Source organism: Falco biarmicus, chromosome 5 (assembly GCF_023638135.1).
Source record: "Falco biarmicus isolate bFalBia1 chromosome 5, bFalBia1.pri, whole genome shotgun sequence".
In the NCBI taxonomy this organism is placed as follows: Eukaryota; Metazoa; Chordata; class Aves; order Falconiformes; family Falconidae; genus Falco; species Falco biarmicus.
This window is the reverse complement of record NC_079292.1, coordinates 38,373,340-38,392,140: the sequence shown is the minus strand read 5'-3', so window position 1 is coordinate 38,392,140 and position 18,801 is coordinate 38,373,340. Positions and strand designations below refer to the sequence as shown.

The following is an 18,801-nucleotide window of genomic DNA, read 5'->3' as shown; positions in this document are numbered from 1 at the left end:
GATTCTACTTTGCTTTTATAGATTGTATTCCTCTGTGTAGGAAGGGTCATGCCTGGACACCAGACATAGTGAATGTGTCTGAATTTTTCCAGTGAATTAATCTAAAATAACTTGTCCTACACGTGATACCAAATTTAGTAGAAAGACATAATAATTTTGAATGGAGAAAATTCCCTCAAGCTGCAAGTTTTTTAATTGCACGTGCTGTAGAGAAATGGGACATGTTCAGTAATTCTTTTGATCTGTGTACTCTGCTGTTCACTAAGCATGAGCATCTGATTCAGTGTAATCAAAGAGGTAACTATTATGTATGTATTAATTCTTCTTATTCTGTTTGTCCTGCAACACAATGGAATCACACTAGATACAACTATTTGCACCGGTGAGTTAAATTTCCTTACAGATTGTCCTAATGTAGTTGTCTTGCCTAGACTGCAACATTTCTCCTACTTAAATGTACTTTACTTCAGTGTAGAGTACATTTCCATAGTCAGACTACACTGTATTTGCAGTTTTGTTGCTTGGACCATATTCTTAGCAAACCTTGCATGCATTAAACAGAAAGTTCAATGCAAAACATATGTTTTCACATATAGTTCAGTAATTTACTGATTTCTTTTCCTAGGCGGAATGGGTAGCATTGAATTATGTACCGTTTGCTGAGAGATCATTGGAAGTTGTTGTGGACTTATACCAAAAGACAGCTTGCCATAAAGCTGTGGTAACGGAGAAGGTTCTTCAGAACATTATTAAGGTAAAAGTTTTTTCTGCATACGCGCTGAATTTAATGAGCTCATATTGAAAGTCATGAGTTTTATTTTGAGCTAGTATTGATAAACACTTTCTGGGAAGCCTAAAGCTTTAGTAAACAAATGGAAATTTTATGAAGACACGCAGAAGGTAGTAATTTCTTTTCAAGCTGCAAAAGTATTGATTAGCCTATATGTATTGTTCTTTAGCTGGATAATGTCAGCATCAGTATTTCACTGTTAAGATAGAAATTAACAAATGTGTTAGACCACAAAGTATTAATCTTTTAAAGTATTATGCACCTGAATCTGATAAGCAGGCCTCTTGGTAAACATGGCGTTGAAGTAGAGACCAGTTTCTGTAGAGTGACATATATGCTTTGTGGACGTGCGCTCTAGCTATTGCTTTTGATTTTTTAATTACTTTTGTGTGTCATTGATGTAGCTATGAAATGTTACAGATGCACGAATGTGCCTTTAAGGAGAAATTACCAAACTCAACTTCTTTTTTGACCTTGTTTCCATTTTAGCAAAATTTTTCGTAAATAGTAGTAGTAGTAGTAAATGTCTGGGGGAAAAGAAGAGATGTATGCGACCTAGGTTTATTTGTAATGACTTGGCTGACATCAGGTTGTTCCTGTATAAAGATTTAGAAACCCGAATGTGCTTTAAAATAGTTACGTGGTATTATTTGGAATCTGTTATGAATTAAATATTTGTATTTCAAAGTTAATGCAGTTGTTTTTCACTTCTGTTTTAATGGGATAGGTTAAATTGATATAAACACTACTATTCTTTAATGTTCACAGTTGATAATAATGGGATTCTTTGCAGTAGATGAAAATTTTAAAAAATTATTTTTCATGTCTCCAAAACCCATGTTGATAGTGGAATTAGATTTGACCCCTATGAACAACAGCAGCAGCAGAAAAGATTCTGTTTATCTCTAGGGTTAGATCTTAGCTCTCATAATAATTTTGGACAATAGAGAGTTAATTACAGTTGGTTCACACTTGATAGCAAGAGTGAATCTTTCCTCCCTTTGCTTTCCTCAAATGAAAGACCTCACTAAAAGCATTGGGAGCATATGTGTAATACCTGAATTCAGTCACTGTGTATTTGAAATGTAAATTAAATAATTGGTTTTCCAAACTTGATATCGGGTTCAGTTAGTTTGACTAACAATTCTAAAATGAATACGTACAGTGTAAATAGCACAAATGCTTAATGTTTTTAAACTCATTAATTACTTTCTTTGATAGATAGAAAGACAGCTTCAATATCTAAAAGGCTTAAAATTTGCTGTTTTCATCTGCTATACATTTGAGTTGTATTGCAGCCTTTATCTTAGAATTTCACTAACTCTTTTTGCTTTTAAACTTCCATGTGGTTTAACGGTCAGCAACAACCAGGTGTCTTGCAGTGGTTATGTATACAGTTCAACTTTTGCATATTAGGAAAAGTTTAATGAGGCTTTTTTTCCTATACCGTGTAAGCACTTGGGATAGCTTTCTAGGAACGGGACTAAACTTTCCAGAATACACTTATGATAATGAACTGGCTACAGTCTGTTAGATGTTAGGAAAGCCCATTTATCAGGTTTAGCAGAAATGGTGGATGGCAATACAGAAAAAGAAAATTAGTATGTAATTTCACAGTCTAATTGGTAATGGATCAACTCTGACTTCTAACCATGTACTTGGCAACAGACCTGTGCTTTAGACAGCTGGGATATAAATCATCTTTATAATTACATTTTTAAAAGAACATCTCGTATACCAGCAGAAAAGGAGGGAGGGATGTGTACTATCATCTGTGACAGTGTCTGCCAAGAGCTTCTGCAGAAACCTGTCATATTCTTAGATTTGTCTGAGCAACTATAAATTTTAACTTTCTTTTTGCAGACACTAAGAATACCTCTTAGTCTGAAATATTCCTGTCCTTCTGAAAGCACATGGAAGCTAGCTGTTTCCTCTCTTCTCAAAGTTCTCTCTATCGGACTACCTGTTGCGAGGCAGCATGCATCTTCTGGAAAATTTGACAGTATGTGGCCAGAGCTGGCAAATACTTTTGAAGACTTTTTATTCACCAAAAGGTAAACACAGTTTATTTATTTATTTATTTATTTTAGTATTTGTAAATGTGTCGGTAGAGTTCTGTAAAAATAGCCTTATCTGTAGAGATATTTGATATCTAAAAAATATTTTAATGAATGAATGAAAAATGTAACCAGTCTGTCTACTTCAAAAAGTGTAGAAAAGTAGAAAAAACTTTATTTAAAAGCTGAAAAGTCAGAGCATGAAAGAGCTCAACTGACCTTTGAATACAAGACATAGCTATTTTGACGAGGCCAAGGAATTCTGTATGGACTCCCAAGGATATTTACTATTGATTTGATAAAGAGTTACTGATACATACTCAATTTGTTCCTTTTTTCACTTTGAACAGAGTTGCAACAATGATTTTTTTTTTTAATTTTTTTTGAGTTAAGGTGAACACCATTAACTATATTTATTTTTCTTGAGTTCCATCCTGAAGTAGTCAACTTACTATGGATTTTGGAAAATTACTTCTTGCATTGCTATTCACTTAGAAGCCCGTAGTTTTCTTGCATTTGTTTCTACACAGGTAAATTGACTGCACCTTAATAATTAACCACACTTTACTTACAATACTTTGTGAAAAGTGTAGCTAAATAGTCAGGTTTGTAACTAGGCAGACAGGCAGATGTTTAAGTACATCCATAATCTCTCAGGAATGGAATGCTGTAGGTGTGTGCAGGTTGAGAAGTCCAGAAGTGGAAAACAATAACAATCAGAGACTTAAACAATCTGATCTATTAGTTTGTTTAACCAAAAGAATATATCATTAGGAAGACATGATATGTCTTCAGAATATTCTAAAAGATTGCTCTAGAGAAGAATTTTTATTGTCCCTTGAGAATGGGTAAAAATGCATTTCAGTACAACAATATAGTCTGGATTAGACATTAAGGAAACCTTTTACTGTGAGGAAGGTTAGATATTCTAGAAGATGCTTAGGAGCAGTATGGAATTTCCATCTTCTGTGAACATCTATGGGTAAACATCATTTAGGAGTTGTTCAAGTATATCTGATAGTGTCTCCGATTAAAGGACAATGTGGAATATGAAAAATTTAATTCTCTGATTTTCTGTGTGTATGTTGATTTCAGTAACAAATTAATCTTTCTTTTTAATAGGTACAGAAGAACCCGACTGTTTTCTAATGTTAATATGTTCTGTATTTGTGTGTGCATAGTTTGCAAACACACAAAAATTAGCAACCAAGCACAGCTGTATTTACTAATGATGAATAAATAGCAGCTTGCCCCAAACAGATAAAAATAAGTACTAATAAAACTTAATTTTAGAGACAAATCCATTAGTGAAAATATTTGTAATAATGAATGGTTTTGGAATGTCATCAATAGGGTTACATGACAATTTAATTAAAAACTTTTCTTTTGTTTTTCCATTTACTTCGTAGAAATATTATTGAATAGTAGGAGTACCTTAAGATAAAAGAGCTCATCGAGACTACATAAAAGACACTTTAATCATGCAAGTTTTTGTTCTCATGCTTCACTGTTTCTTGAATTTAAAATAATCTTTCCAATATCTGGTTTGGCTTTATTTTTCAGCTACAGTTAGTAGTCCTGCTTCCATTCTGAGACAGGCAGTCCAGATTAATTAACACCCTATAATCAATATAACTGTTGGGAATACAAAATTAAAATGACGGTTTTTGAGGTTGTTGTAGAAGATTTTATGTTCATTTAGAAGTTATTTTGGGAATATGAACTACTATTTGCTGTAAATGAATTATTCCTACATATCTGCAAAGCAGATGAAACATAGTCATTTTGCATGTTTTTAGCTGATTCAGACTGGCACTGCTACAGTTTTTGAATATTAATCATTCATAAATCCAGGGAAGTAAAATTATCACAGATCTTCAATGTAATTCAAGATAATCCACCTTTATCTGCATGACCTTTTTGGCCAAATATGTTGTCTGTTTTTCTTAATTTACAGCAAGTGATTTATACTTTTCTTGAAAGTTATTCCAACCATAGAAATTCCATCTTAACGTGTTGCCTGCTAGAAACAATCACTGTTGGCATTAATTCTAATAGCTTTTGCCAGCTGTCATACATGGGTGAATATTCTCTGGAGGTAAAGGAAAAATAGTACTTCTGTGAATATTTATGATGCCCTACAACTTGTCTATCTTCGCTTAAATGTTTTCTCAGCTTTAGAGACCAGAGTGTATTCTATGATTTTACGTACAAAAATGTGTTTTAGGGATCAGCATTTTCATCAAAATTAAAAATGTTCTCAGAGAAGTTATATGAAACTTTTCTGTTCTCTTATGTAGAAACTTTAAGGTTCAAAAGAATTTAAAATATTAAAAATAGGCCAGAGGTTTATAGAACCTATGGCTGTAGCAGGATAATCTGGCCTGTGATTATAATTAATGGCCATTATCATTACTGTTTTCCGGGCTTGTTATGAGTAGGTGATTTTTGCTGATGTAGTTGTGTGTTTATATGGCTATTGAATGTCTGGTTTGGGGTGTGGGGGAGGTTTTTTGCCCCTTTAGTGTCCATCTTTTTCTAAATAGCAGTTTGTCTTCCCAAGTGCATGGTTCTCCTACTTACAGTTAGAGCCCTGACCCTGTAGCTTTAGGACAGATAACCCTCCATCAGCCTGAGCCTTGTGGTCCTAAAAAAAGTTAAAGCTGAGAGGGGAGTACATCTGCCTCATGCCAGTAATAGCAGTCATTTCTCCTTTTCTTCATCCTCTTCCTCCTCCTCCTCCCCACAATGCTCCTGAAGTGTGCCTCTCTCTCTGTGATGCAAGGAGGGCTCTAGAGATAGCTGTGGAAGTTCCCCACACTGAGGTAATTTTCTTCTGATTTCCTTCAGTTAAGTCCTCCTGCACTTCTGTGCAAGATGCTGTGAAACTAGCCATGGCAAATAGGGCAACCTGTCCCTTTTGTGCTGAAATTAAATTGTGTGTTTTAGTGGATTGTAATTGCAGTATAGTCAGTCTCTTACATTTGTAGTTGTTCCATTTCTAAGTAAATTGAATTCAGAATTTTCAAATTTACTGTATTGTCTTTTCTATTAGAACTGTAACAAAGAAAAATATATGTTAATCATAGTGGTGTCTTATTCCAGAATAATTTGGGAGAGTCTATTCACTGTTTTGAAAATAATAGCTAAAATTTATTGCTGAGTTGAGGTGCATGTCAGCCTTCAGATTATAGGTGAAGGCAATGGGAATGCACTTTCCAACTGTCCATGTTGGTCCTTTATTTTAGGCCATGTGATGTAAGAACTGTTTTCTGGTGTGTTCCTTGATTTTTTTATATTAACAACGACTTGTGTTTTTTAAAACTTTTGGTAGTACTTGGTTTTTTTGTCTGTATCACCAAAATCAATTGACCAAGCTACAGATGAGAAGATGAGAGCACTCTGTGCTCTTAGATTAGTGACTTGTACACTTTACTTGGTTTTCGTGACCCTGCTGACCATAACTGCAGTTTACTGCAACTGTGAGTCAGTCACCCCTGGTGGCTTTCCAACTTGCAAATATGCCACGCAGGACAGGGGGTTTATTAAGTCATGTGCAGAAGTGTACTAATCTGGCTGCACTGCTGAAGACCAGCACGGATTGAAAAGGTTCTGGCGCGCAAAGAATTTGGAAAATACAATTCAGAGACACCCCAAGAGGCTCTCTGTGAGACAGAATAAAAGCATTACTGCATTATCTAGATTTTTACCATTATCCAACGTATCACCCCTTATGACAGGAATAGTTAGATATATCCAGTTAAATCTGAATACAGTTAGAGCTGAAAATTGACTTTATGCCAGCGTTCTGTAATTTTTCCTCAGCTCTCTGCTTCAAGGAAACTGAAATATTTTGGCACAAAGAAACTTCCTTTTCTTCCTCCACTCTTGTATGCTTTTTCATACTCCACACTTTCCACTATTTAATGTTCTACATGTTCCATGCTATTATCTTCCCAGGCTTCATGCAAAGCTAGGTAAATATCTTCCTTTTGTACTCGCTTTTCAGACCTTTATTCTTGAAAGCTGACTTAGCACTGCTGGGATGGTTCTAAAAATGAAACGCCTGCATCTCTGTAAAACTTGCTAATGTCTGATTGAAGTCAGTCCACCGAGCAACACTGCATAACAGATTTGGCTAGTTTTTCCCTTTACCGTTGTTCATTAAAATATCCCAGTGCATATTGTCTTGGTTTTGTATGCACATTCTCCAAGTCTCTACCTGGCTGAGGATAGAGTAGAAAGATAAAAATCTATTTCACTGATGTTCTTAATTTTTAATCAATATTTTAAACATTTTTCTAGTCTGACTCATAGTTCTTCTAATCGCTGTTGTTCTAGAAATTGCTTCCACCGGTGAAACTGAGGTGGCATTCGTTACGCAAGCGGTCACTGTGGTTAGAACCCTTAAACTAAAGCACTGTGAATCTCTGTGTTTAAAATAGTGAACCTCCTCTGTGTGGTCTTGCCTCTGCCTTTTGGACGGGAACAGGATTTCAAGCCAGCTATGGGGCTGAATGTGAGGAGATAGTCAACTCATGTTTAAAAAGTACAGATCACAGCAGAAATGGTCGGTGCCACTTTGTACATCAAGAAATTTCAAATATAGCCAAAAGAGCCCAGGTACAGGAAGAAGGAAAATGTTGCTGTCATAGAGGATTAATGGCTTCCAAGCACTAAGTTTCAGGGTTGTTTTTGTTGTTTTTCTTTAAAAAGCAAGCTACAGCTGAGGAGGCTCAATAATCTTGATTTTTATGATAAATCAGAACGACATTTAAAAATTAATACATTTAATGTAACTTAATTTAGATAAAATTGTCTTTTAGTAAGGGGCTGGTCTGTTTATTATTTCATATCATGCTTCTTTCCCAGAGGCTTTCATGGAAGCATGTCAAGCCATTATATAAAATAAAATTCAACAAACGTGTGTGTATATATAATTTACTAGAGCAGAAGTCTGTGCTTACATGAGGGAATTAAATCAATAGCCTCCAAAAAGATGCTTCAGAGCAGAGTGCTGCTGTGCACAGCAGGACTCTGGGAGGCTGTTAGCTCTTTGTTGTTACGGCTCCAGCACCCTCCTTGGATGGTGGGCAGCGGCTGGAATCTCTGTACCTAGGAAAGCCAGCAACAGTTTATATCGCGCTGCCTCTTATCTTCCCTGGCTCTTGACCCTTCGGGTGTGGTTTGGCAGTATTGCATCAGACCAGCAAAGCTTTTGGCCCCTAGGTAGATGTTTCGTACAGACACCTTAGAAAAAACTATTTACCTGGGAATAATGTGCTACGTGAACAAGTATGTAGCGTAATCTGTAGTATATATGGCAGATCAGATGTGGATGACTGGACAGAAAGGTCTTAACATCTCTTTAAAGTAAATCTCAGCTCACAGTCAGTCAGTTGTAAATTAGGAACTGTCAGAATCAAAGCTTCCCATGTATTTCTACATGACTTGCATTTGTATGCATCATAATAGTTTATTTAAAGGTTTTGCATAGGTAGCTTCTTCGTGTTACAAAAGGTACTGACTGAACAGCTACTTAATATTTAATTTATTCTTTGTTTTCAATGTGTACCTCCAACCTTTCTGACTGCCTAACACACAAACCACCAATAACCACAGTATTTCATATTGTTTCTTTTGTTTTTTTCCTAGTCATGTATGTTACACATGAGTGTTTCACAGACAATGGTGAAGTTACCTACATAAAGTCCCTTTGAGAAAGGAAGGTACATTTATTTTTCAAACATAAACATTGGCACCTACTGTCATAATTGTCAAAACTGAAAATTAGCTATAGGTGTGCAGACTGAACTTTAGGTGTCTCATGCTAAGCAGCCAGAAGATCGGGGAAAGAAGCCTATTTTGGAAAAATCTTACCTGGTCAGCAACATAGAGGAACACTGGGAAAAAAAGCCACCAAAAACCTGTTAGCTAAACTAACCAGATTTGAATAAGATTTAGAAGCCTCCAAAGTTCTTAAACCTTTCATTATAGTTGGCAATGGGATGGAGAAGACAGGCCCAGACAAGTACCCTTGTGAGGACAAGGCTGGCACAGGTCCACAATTGCATATTTGGCAGCTGCCTTGCCAGTGAGCACGTGCTTTGCTCTGAAGTACGCACCACATGTCTTTTTTTTCCTGGGGAGGGATATGAGGTGGAGGAAAAGCTGGGGGCTGGGGACGGAGTTAGGAAATACGCCAAAGGATGCCAGTCTGCTTGACACTACAGTACCGCACCAATTCCTCTGCTTACAGAACAGCTTCGTTCTTTGTTCAGTCCAGAGCGCTGTTTTCCTTGCATCTGCTTATTCTGCCATAAATTAGGCAGGGAATGTTGTGGCAGATTGACCCTAGCATTTTCCTTCCTTCTCAGTAGTGACTATCTTGTATACTTAATCAGGTGATTTCTCAGGGCCGGGGAGGGGAGCATCATCTAATGTAAGATGCATCGTGACACACAAGCATACACAGTAGCAGCAAGTTGAAGTACCACAGACAATCTTAATTCCAATATTTCTAACTGTTCTTTTGAAATGGTGAAATTTCCAAACTGTTCCACAGCTTGAAGATGTTGTATAATTCTTTTAAAAAGGCAAAATGTAGAATTATGGAAGAAGGAGAGAATTTGAGATACGAAATTAAATTGACCTTTTATAGTGCCTTGACTCTAATTGTTGTTGTTAATGCTACTGGTTATTCCATTAGCTGCATGCACTAACTTCTTACCATCAGTGCACATGACACACTGTGGAGAAACTGAACCCACATTCCAGTGGGTTTTGCAACTGTCTTTATATTTCAGAGAGACATAGGCGTGAGGATTCTGACTTCTGGTCTATGTCAGAAAAACGAGGGCAGTGTAACTTGGTCAGAACAGACACATATGTAGGCCTATTTGCTGCTTCTGTTGGATTAGTGGGATGCCTAAGGAAGAGTGCAGGGTGACCACATAATACTTTCATGATACAATCCTTCAGCCTCCCAATTTACGTAACTCAGAAAGCTCTTATACCACGGGTTGTCATTGGCTTATAGTCTGTTTTTCTTCTAGTAATTTCACTAACTGTATGTTGAATCTGTGTAGATTTTAGCAAGCGATCTGTGATTATGGGATTATAAACAAAGTATTTTGGAGTTTATCTATTTTGTGAAGTACCTTTGATTTCCCAGCCTGCAAAGTGCAGTAGGAGCAGATCTGTAAAGCAAAACAGTTCATGATAAGGATCCATCACCCACAGAGTGCTCACTTGAGATATTTTATTTCAGAGTAGCTCTAGTCTGGCTTCCTGTCATGCAAGCATGTGCGAGAGTTTAGAATACATTTTTAAATTTAGTTTCATCAAAAATGAATCCAGTTCTATGCACTCTAAGGTCAGATGTGAACCAAGGTTTATAAACGGGGATGTCTAAAAGTTTAATTTGAAAAGCCCATGTCTGATACAGACTAAAACACTGATGTCAGTACATCAGCTGAAGTAGTTGATTGCTGTCTTGAGTAGGAGGCCTTTTTCTGTCCTGCTGAGGAACTTCACCCAATAACTCAGCAGAAGCATAATCCAGCAAAGGAAAGGAATTTGAATTTGCTGAATGGGTAGTCCAGTGTGTACAGGGAAGGATGTAATAAATGAGATAAAATTTCGCCACAGAAGACTGCATGACAGATGGCTGGCATAAAATTTGCAATTAAATGGTACAAGATTTCCAAATTTACAAGCAGGTAAGGTAGGATGTTGTAAAGTATTGGGTAATTGTCATGGTTGAATAATTTCTGGACATTTCATCTGTAAGTAATTTTTATATACAATGGAAGAACTGCAGAAAGTTCTGAATTTCTTCAAAATTATTGTTTGTAAAATGAGTTTGTCTCTTCATAAAATTTGTTAAGAATGAGAACAAATATATAATTTCAGTTATCAAGGAAAAATAATGTCCCATTAATGAAAAGTGTGTTTCATTAATGCAGAAGAAAATGTAATTTTTTAGATGTACTCAAAAGTCTCTTTATCTTGCGTAGTGAGAGAAAAAGTACAATGTAAAAAACTGATCCCCTGATCATACCTTCACAGACTCATCTTAACAGATACAGTGACTTTTGCACATATGAGAGTTTGCTTTGAGATGCATATGAAAAATGGTGTTGGTGGTGCAAGTCCTTAATCTGGTCCGTCAGTTGTAACTCTTCAGTTTTAGTGTTTTACTACTTGTATCTTTTGAATCATTTTTATCATCATTATTCATAAGATATTCATAACATTGCCATATAACAGTACCAACTTGATGCATGTATTAACTTTAAATGTAATGCATTTCCCCAGACTTATCTCCTTAAACGTTGTGAATTTAAAAGTATAACATAGCATGTTTATTTTTAGTACACCTCCTGATAATCTTTCAATTCAAGAATTTCAGAAGAATGAGAGTATTGATGTTGAGGTAAGGAGACTGTAACAAATATATTGTCAAACGTAACGAGATGGTGACATTCACAGATTGCATTTGGTTCTGAAATAATTTTTTGAGAAGTTACCCATTCATTATTTTTCCTGTGATACCATTTCCCTCTTTGAAAAGCATAGGCTCAGAATTTGGCTGCTTCAGAGTTATGCAGAAAGTAGGAAGGGGCATGCCAAAAACTCTGAAGTTCAAAACAGCGTAAAGTGGCGAAACCACAATGTTTCTTATTTAGTATGTTATTGCCAAGCAATTACACAGGTAATTGTATACATGGAGGAAGCTGACAGTTAAACATGAAGTGAGTGCTTTCCATGTTGAGGCGGGGTATTCAGCCAACAGTGACATTGTTGCCCTCCAGATGTGTTCTCACTACTGAAAAGCTTGTGCATAAATGAAGAAATGTCTTGTTTGTGCAGTACAGAGACAGCTGTAATTGTAAAAGAGGGCATGTTCGGTTGGATAACACCGAAGAAAATTAAAGAGAACATGGTACTTGGCATGAAGAGGGGCTTGTCCCCTTTCACTCCAGCACAGCGAGGTGTGGCAGCCCAGGGATTAAGGGTACAAAGTAGAAGGGCTTGCAGAGAAGATATGGCAGTATCTGTGGGTTTGATCACCTGTCATCTCTCCAGAGTGGCAGCTGGCATACAGAGATTTCTGGATGAAAAGTGGGAGTGGTTCTGCCTGCAGTGAGCAGTACTCTTGAGGTCTAATGCCTTAATTTATGGAGATCTAAACCCACTTTGTTCCTAAGCAGGAGCATCAAACCCAAGGATAGAAAGCATTTCAGTTAATGTTCTTTGCCTTAAGCTCGTTTAGATAATTAACTCGCTTGTTCTGCTTTGCAGATGTCTCATTGTAAGCATATGATATATTTGTTAATGTCATAGGGAGGATATGGAATTGAGTGGAAGTAGAGAAAGACTCCTAATATTGGATCTTCTCTTTTCAAAACCATAAATTCCATTTGAAGAATATACTTCAAATGTCAGTGAAATATGACTGGTAACTGCTTCAGACTCCGACAAAAGTGGAGGGAAAAACTTGTTATTATTTAAAGTTTAACGTTACATGCAAGATGGCAATTCTTGGACATATCTGCAAATTGTAAAAGTTAGCATTGGAATATTTTGTGAAGTTTCATTAGATATGTCTCTTCGTTTAATGTTTCTGTCTTCTTCGTGCTAGAATTACTACTTTAATATCCAGAACACCAATATAAATATATTCAATTTATTTTAGGTGGTGCAGCTTATCAGCACAGAGATACTGCCATATGCTAATTTTATTCCTAAGGAATTTGTTGGTCAAATAATGACGATGCTTAATAAAGGCTCAATACATTCTCAGTCATCCTCCTTCACAGGTATGGTACCTGAATGACAAAAGATAGCAGTGTTTAAATCTACTAGAAAGTAGTGAAAATGTTGAGTACTTGTTCTGATAAAGACTTGAAGTTCCATGGCATGTATTCAGTATAGACTGTTTGCTATCCAGCTTGTTTTTATAGATTATATTTTATTTCATGGAAGTTGCTGAGCATTCCTTGTGATTTTTTTTTTAAAATTATTTCCTTACTTCTTAGTCAGTATCATATATAATAGCGTAGTTTTGTTACTTTATACTTTTTACGTAGTTTGTTTTGCATTGTGCCAGCTGAAATATTTCTAACAATAATTTCAGAAAATTGTAAGACAGACATAATACCATGTTCTTAAAAATTAAATGACCTTAGCATAACTACATGGTGTAGCTAACCAGATGCCTTCTCTGCTGTTAAGAGGAAAGCATTTATAGTTTTTTGGGAAAGATGAAAAAAATGGACATAAGCCATGACAGAGAAAAGTATTTGGATTATACAGTACCAAGTTATTAGTACTTATGGTGTAGAACTGGGGTTGCTGGGTTTTTTTAATTGATTTCATAATTTTTTTATTAAAGCAATGTCAAGTAGGTGACATGTTACTGAATGTGTTGCGTATTCTGTCTTTTTAGAACTGTTGTGATTGTTGCACAGTCACTTTTTCTTCAAATGTATTCTTAATAATTGTTCTTATCACTAGTGATGTTTTTTAATACTACAAGAGTGATAACCTTTTTGCAAAATATAATAACGTGATTGAAATGCAACATTTAGTATATTGGCATGCACACTGCACAATTAAATGTGACATTTTACTTTGACAGAAGCTGAAATAGATATTCGAATGAGAGAGGAATTTTCTAAGGTGTGTTTTGAAACACTGCTCCAGTTTTCATTCAGTAATAAAGTCACAACTCCTCAGGAAGGCTACATCTCTAGAATGGCACTTTCTGTGCTCTTGAAAAGGTCACAGGATGTATTGCATCGCTACATAGAAGATGAGAGATTGAGTGGCAAATGTCCTCTTCCACGGTACGTACATTGTCTTTAGGAAATGAAAGATATTACCAGTACTCTGAGAAGGTTTCATTCAAAATATCACTCAATCCTTAAAAAAATAGTGTGTGGGGGTGAAATCTAAAGACAGGGAAATATTTCTGGAGAAGACATTTCAAAGAAAATGTTTATACCAATTTTTTGTTGAAAAGGCTTTGAATAATAATGGGTCACATTTGGTGCGGTTACACAGACAGTAGGAATATGATTTAGAAACTAATAGTTTCAGTTATTGAAACAATGGTTCTGATACCTACAACATAATAATTCTGAAATCTGATTTCTCTTTATTCCCAATAGAGCTATATATAGTTTCTAAATTGAGAGGTGGAGTGACCTCAAAAATAAGAGAAAATATCCAAACAGCAATGTTGTGAATCATGACTCAAGTACTTGTTCTTGAAACAGAAAAACTGACTGAAGTACCAGGAAATTCTTTAAAATGGGAGCTTATTTAAATTTCAGTTAACTTTTGAAGGTTTTGATCATGAATGATGGAACTGATTATTTTCATGTTACAGTTAATCATGTACATGAGTATTTTCAGACTGAGATGTGTGTGCCGTTAAGTGTTTCCAGTGTGACATTTAAAGCTATCCTAGCTGAGACAGCAGCAATGCTGGTGGGAACATTAAAGACTAATTATAACCTTAATCTCTAAATATCCTTTTTTTTTTTGGTAGGCTTCATTGCAGCTGTTTCAATTACCTATGTTTTTTAGTGTTGTGTAAGTTTCATAGAAAAGCTTATATTCTTGAACCAAAAATGAGTAGTTGACTGTTTGTGCTTTTTCCTTTCTAGGCAACAAGTAACAGAAATCATATTTGTTTTAAAAGCTGTCAGTACTCTCATAGATTCACTTAAAAAAACTCAACCTGAAAATGGTAAGTTATTGTTAAACAACATAGTTCTAAACAAGATAACATTGTATCTTCTACAAATACATCTTTATTCTTTCATATAGTAATTTTCACATAAATTTGAAAAAAAAGTGTAATTTGTAAAATTCAGTATTGGGTAATTCCGTGTATATGTAGGTGGCAGGTAGACAAAAAAAAAAAAACCACAGAGTTTTTCCAGTAGACCTAGAAGTGTAAGATCCTAAGATAGGCTTGATAAAATAGGGGGCTTCAATTGATGGTGTCTTTTATTAGAGCGAGCTTAGTATCTTCTAAAAACAAACAAAAACCATTCCATAAAATGTTAGTAGGATTCTTAAGTATATGTAGTTTTGCTAGACCCTGCAGTGCAATTAAAGGGGTGTACAAGTTAAACACATGGGCAGGCTGCTGTGTACTTAAACTTGCAGTCTTGCTTTCCCTGTCCTTCTGCTCTAGTACCACCTGTCCTCCGTATTGAAAAAGCTGTCTTAGCTTATTGATCCCCAAGTAAATGGCTGACAGGTATATTTAAAGGGCTGAATTATATATATATATATATATATATATATAAATAAAATTAATAAATTTATAGTTGTGCATCCTGTTCCTCCTGTAAGCTGCCCCTGCTATATGCATAGAGATTTCCCACCAGAAGACTTAGGAGTCTTGTTTAAACCAGCTGTATTTGATTCTGAAACTCTGACAGAATTGCATATACAACACTTCCCTCTGCCTCCCTGCTTTTGATATTATGAGGAACAGAAGAATCTTCCCAATCCTGAAACAAACAAACCAGCCTTTCCAGAAAAACACAGGCAAGTGGGTTTGCTGGAGAGGCAGTGCCTCACTTGCAGCATCACTGAGCAGCTGGATTTATGATAATGTGGTTTCCAAGGCTGATGGCAAAAGGCTGAGGACAGAACTATGCCAGGATACATAAAGCACTTTGGCAAACATTGAAGACAACTGAAGTGCAACTTCGGTGGGCCTTTCTCTTGGAGGGCTAGAGTAGCCAACTCAGCTGGACTGTTCCCCAAATCCCTCTTCCTGCCATGAGAGAAATTCTTCACCTGGGCCTCATACAGTACTGATTGTCAGACCTCCTGCATACTTTCTTATGAAGAGAGCCACTGGAAAAATTAGAGAATCACTTTATTCCCACTTCTTCTAGCTCTTAATAATTTTATTTAAGAAGGTTATTAATGTTTTCTGAAATCAGGAGTTTGTTCTCTTTTGAAACAGAGCCAAAACAGAGATAAGGAAGTGGCATAATAAATAAGATTCATGATACAATCTTTAATTTTACTTGTTGGACTAACAAACTTTACCATGGATATTTTTGTGTCTTGGTCCAGTGTTTCTCCCTCTGCTTTCTTAGCTCTTTTAATCTGGACTGACTTGAAATTAATAGAAGGCCCCATTGCTGACAAGTTTCCAAAAGTGAAATGTGTCCAATACAACTTTCTGTCAATAGCTGAGAAAAGCAGGCAGAAAATGTATGTGCATTACAGATTTAATGAGAGAATTATCTTCAGTTTGTCAGTTCTTCATCCAGAAAACATAGTGAATGACTTATATGTAGAAACACAGGTGTGTAGCACCATTTCATGGGTGTACCATCTGGCTTCCAGCTGCTGCTGTAAAAAAGTGTGGCTCTCCTGCAAAAATACATCGTCATATCTGAGAGCCCCATATCTGAGAGAGTACAGTGTCATAGTGTCTGTGTAGCACTAGGTACCTATGTTTAGGCACCTGAATGTGCTCTTGTTTATACAGGTATTAAAAAAAAAAGTATGCTGTAAGAATTTAGACAGTAGTAAGTGATTCAGTCTGGGGTTTTTTTTCATTGCAGTTGATGCTAACACGTGGGCACAAGTTATTGCCTTGTACCCGACTTTAGTAGAATGTATCACCTGCTCATCCTCAGAAGTGTGCTCAGCTCTGAAAGAGGCACTGGTTCCCTTTAAGGACTTCATGCATCCACCAGCATCCAAGGTACAGAACGGAGAGTCTTGACCCCATAAAACTTCTTTTGTATTCTCGAAGGAAAAGAAGTATCCAGAAATGTTTGTTCCCAGGTGAAGTTTCTCTGAGGAAATCTCTTGTGACTAGTACTTTGGCAACCAGTGCTGACTGCCTTTTAACTGTACTAACAAGAGCTCAGTAATTCATGAGTACAGGCTGTATCTCAAAGGTTCCAGAGCGAGTAGCAGTGCAAACCTTTAATAAATTTAACTGAATAGTTGGAATCATTTATAATCTAATGTACTTGCTACAGTATCTTGAAGTGGTGATTGAAAAGTGGGCTTATGTACAGCTTGTTGTGTATGTGTTAATGATGTAATTAAAAATATTTCAATTCAGTCAAATTTATTAGGCTGGTGTTTTGCACCCTTTTTTTGAAGTACGAATTGTACTAAAATTTTATGCAAGATGGTACTGTAACATTCCATATATCTGTAACCAGCCTTTGTAAACAAAGGGAACTGATATACTTGTGTGTATAATAAATGGTACAGTTCTGTATAAAATAGTTGCATTTATTATTTAAATTCTTTTTAAAATATTGATAATGTTAAATGCTTGGAAATGTATTTATTATGAATAAGTTGTATGCTTGCATTTTTACTTACAGTTTGCCTTCTAAATTGCCAGATATGCTCATTCATATCTGACCACGTTGTTAGTTTGTGCTTAATTGAATGTATCTTCTCTGCGGCTATTGGACATCTAACATAGGGTCATACGACAAAAGATGGCAGCAAGCAGTCAGCAGTCTACTGATCTCAAACTTCAAAGTAGTTGACCTGAAGTAAGTTTGAATATGCAGAAATCCACTGTAGCACTTCAACACTACCATACCTCACTTCATATTAATTTGTTTCAAGATGTTTGTTCTACTTGACTCTTACCCATTTTTGTAGTTGCAGCCTTGCTTTAAAAAAAACACATATTTGAGGGCTGTTAGCCTTTTTTGACCTTATAGGCAAGTATCACAGTCTTTGGATCATGACCCAAGAAAGATGATATCAAATTTCTGAAATACTTGGCTGTAATATTTTGGTCAATAATCTTAAGTGCTTTGTTTTGTAATGTCTTTTCAACCCAAACAAATTGTTCTAATCTTTTAATTATAAACTGTCTGATTTGAAACCATGCAAAGTGTATTTTTGAAGATAGTTCTTTAGAAGTGCAGTAAAATTTGTCATTAAGTACATGTGAATTTATTTTACTTTCACATAATACACAATCAAAGCAAAACACTTTTAATACTATTGTTTTTAAAGTTTGTGACTTAGCACTTGAACTCTTAATAATTACGATTTCAATAATGTTTTACCTGTATTCACATATTTTTAACCTGTGGTGTGAAAGCACAAAGGCCAAATGTAAAAAAAAAAAAAAAAAAAAGACAGGTGCCTTTCTATGGATTTCAGAATTTCGGAGCTTACCTTTAGGTTTTTGTTCCTTAAAGTCTTTTGTAGATATTAAAAGAGATTATCATGTGTAAGAAATGGTATTATATCTGTTTGCTTTACACTTTCCTGGCTAAAGGGACATTGACATTGAATGGTACATGTGCATAGATGTAGAAGTTGTAGGAGCTTCAAGTTGGAGGTGTGATGAAGTGGTCAGGGTTAGAAATACCCTGTGTGAATAATGTTTACACAAGCATGGATTTGAATGGCGTGCCCCCATACGGCTTCAGTTTATGGTCCTTTTTAAAAGCTTTCTGTTCCAAAATACAGTAAATGTTAAAGAGGCTTCAAGGCTTTGCACATTTCTCTGTGACCAAAGTCCCGTAGAACTTAATCGACAATCATGGGTAGTTTTTAGAGAACACACCGTTTACATTAAGGACACAAATGCTTCTCGTTACTAGAATTTATGTCAAAACAGCTTATTTGGAGGAACACTTCCAGTATACTGCAAAACTGGGTCCCACATACAGATAACACCGTTATCTGTACTCCGAAGGTGAAAACCTGGCAACTGTTCTCCTAATTAGTGGAAGATAAGTCAAGGTCTATGAGGTCATTAAAGAAACAAAGTGGAAGGCAGGAAAGAAGGGTATTAATTTGGTTTACAATATATCTTCTTAACCAGAATATCTGGACAGAGGTGTGCAGACCAAACTGTGAATGAGTTTGTTTCTAACAGTTTCTAATTGTTTTTTCAATAAATCTTCAGCTTCA

At 35.8% G+C, this 18,801-nt stretch overlaps 1 protein-coding gene across 3 annotated transcripts in view; it reads left to right on the top strand.

Annotated features, from left to right (window-relative positions):
• Positions 1–18,120, top strand: part of MON2 (MON2 homolog, regulator of endosome-to-Golgi trafficking) — a 73,906-nt gene extending 55,786 nt beyond the window's left edge. Inside the window, exons 28-35 of one of the 3 annotated variants that reach the window (XM_056339956.1) lie at positions 365–382; positions 626–754; positions 2,654–2,844; positions 11,224–11,284; positions 12,548–12,671; positions 13,493–13,700; positions 14,526–14,608; positions 16,458–18,120. In XM_056339956.1, the coding sequence (XP_056195931.1) occupies positions 365–382; positions 626–754; positions 2,654–2,844; positions 11,224–11,284; positions 12,548–12,671; positions 13,493–13,700; positions 14,526–14,608; positions 16,458–16,621 (978 nt within the window). In that variant the 3' untranslated portion in view covers positions 16,622–18,120. Of the gene's footprint in view, positions 1–364; positions 383–625; positions 755–2,653; positions 2,845–3,969; positions 11,285–12,547; positions 12,672–13,492; positions 13,701–14,525; positions 14,609–16,457 lie in introns of those variants that run through there. The other 2 variants (XM_056339957.1, XR_008822027.1) reach the window with 2 other exon arrangements.
• The last annotated feature ends 681 nt before the right edge of the window (positions 18,121–18,801 follow it).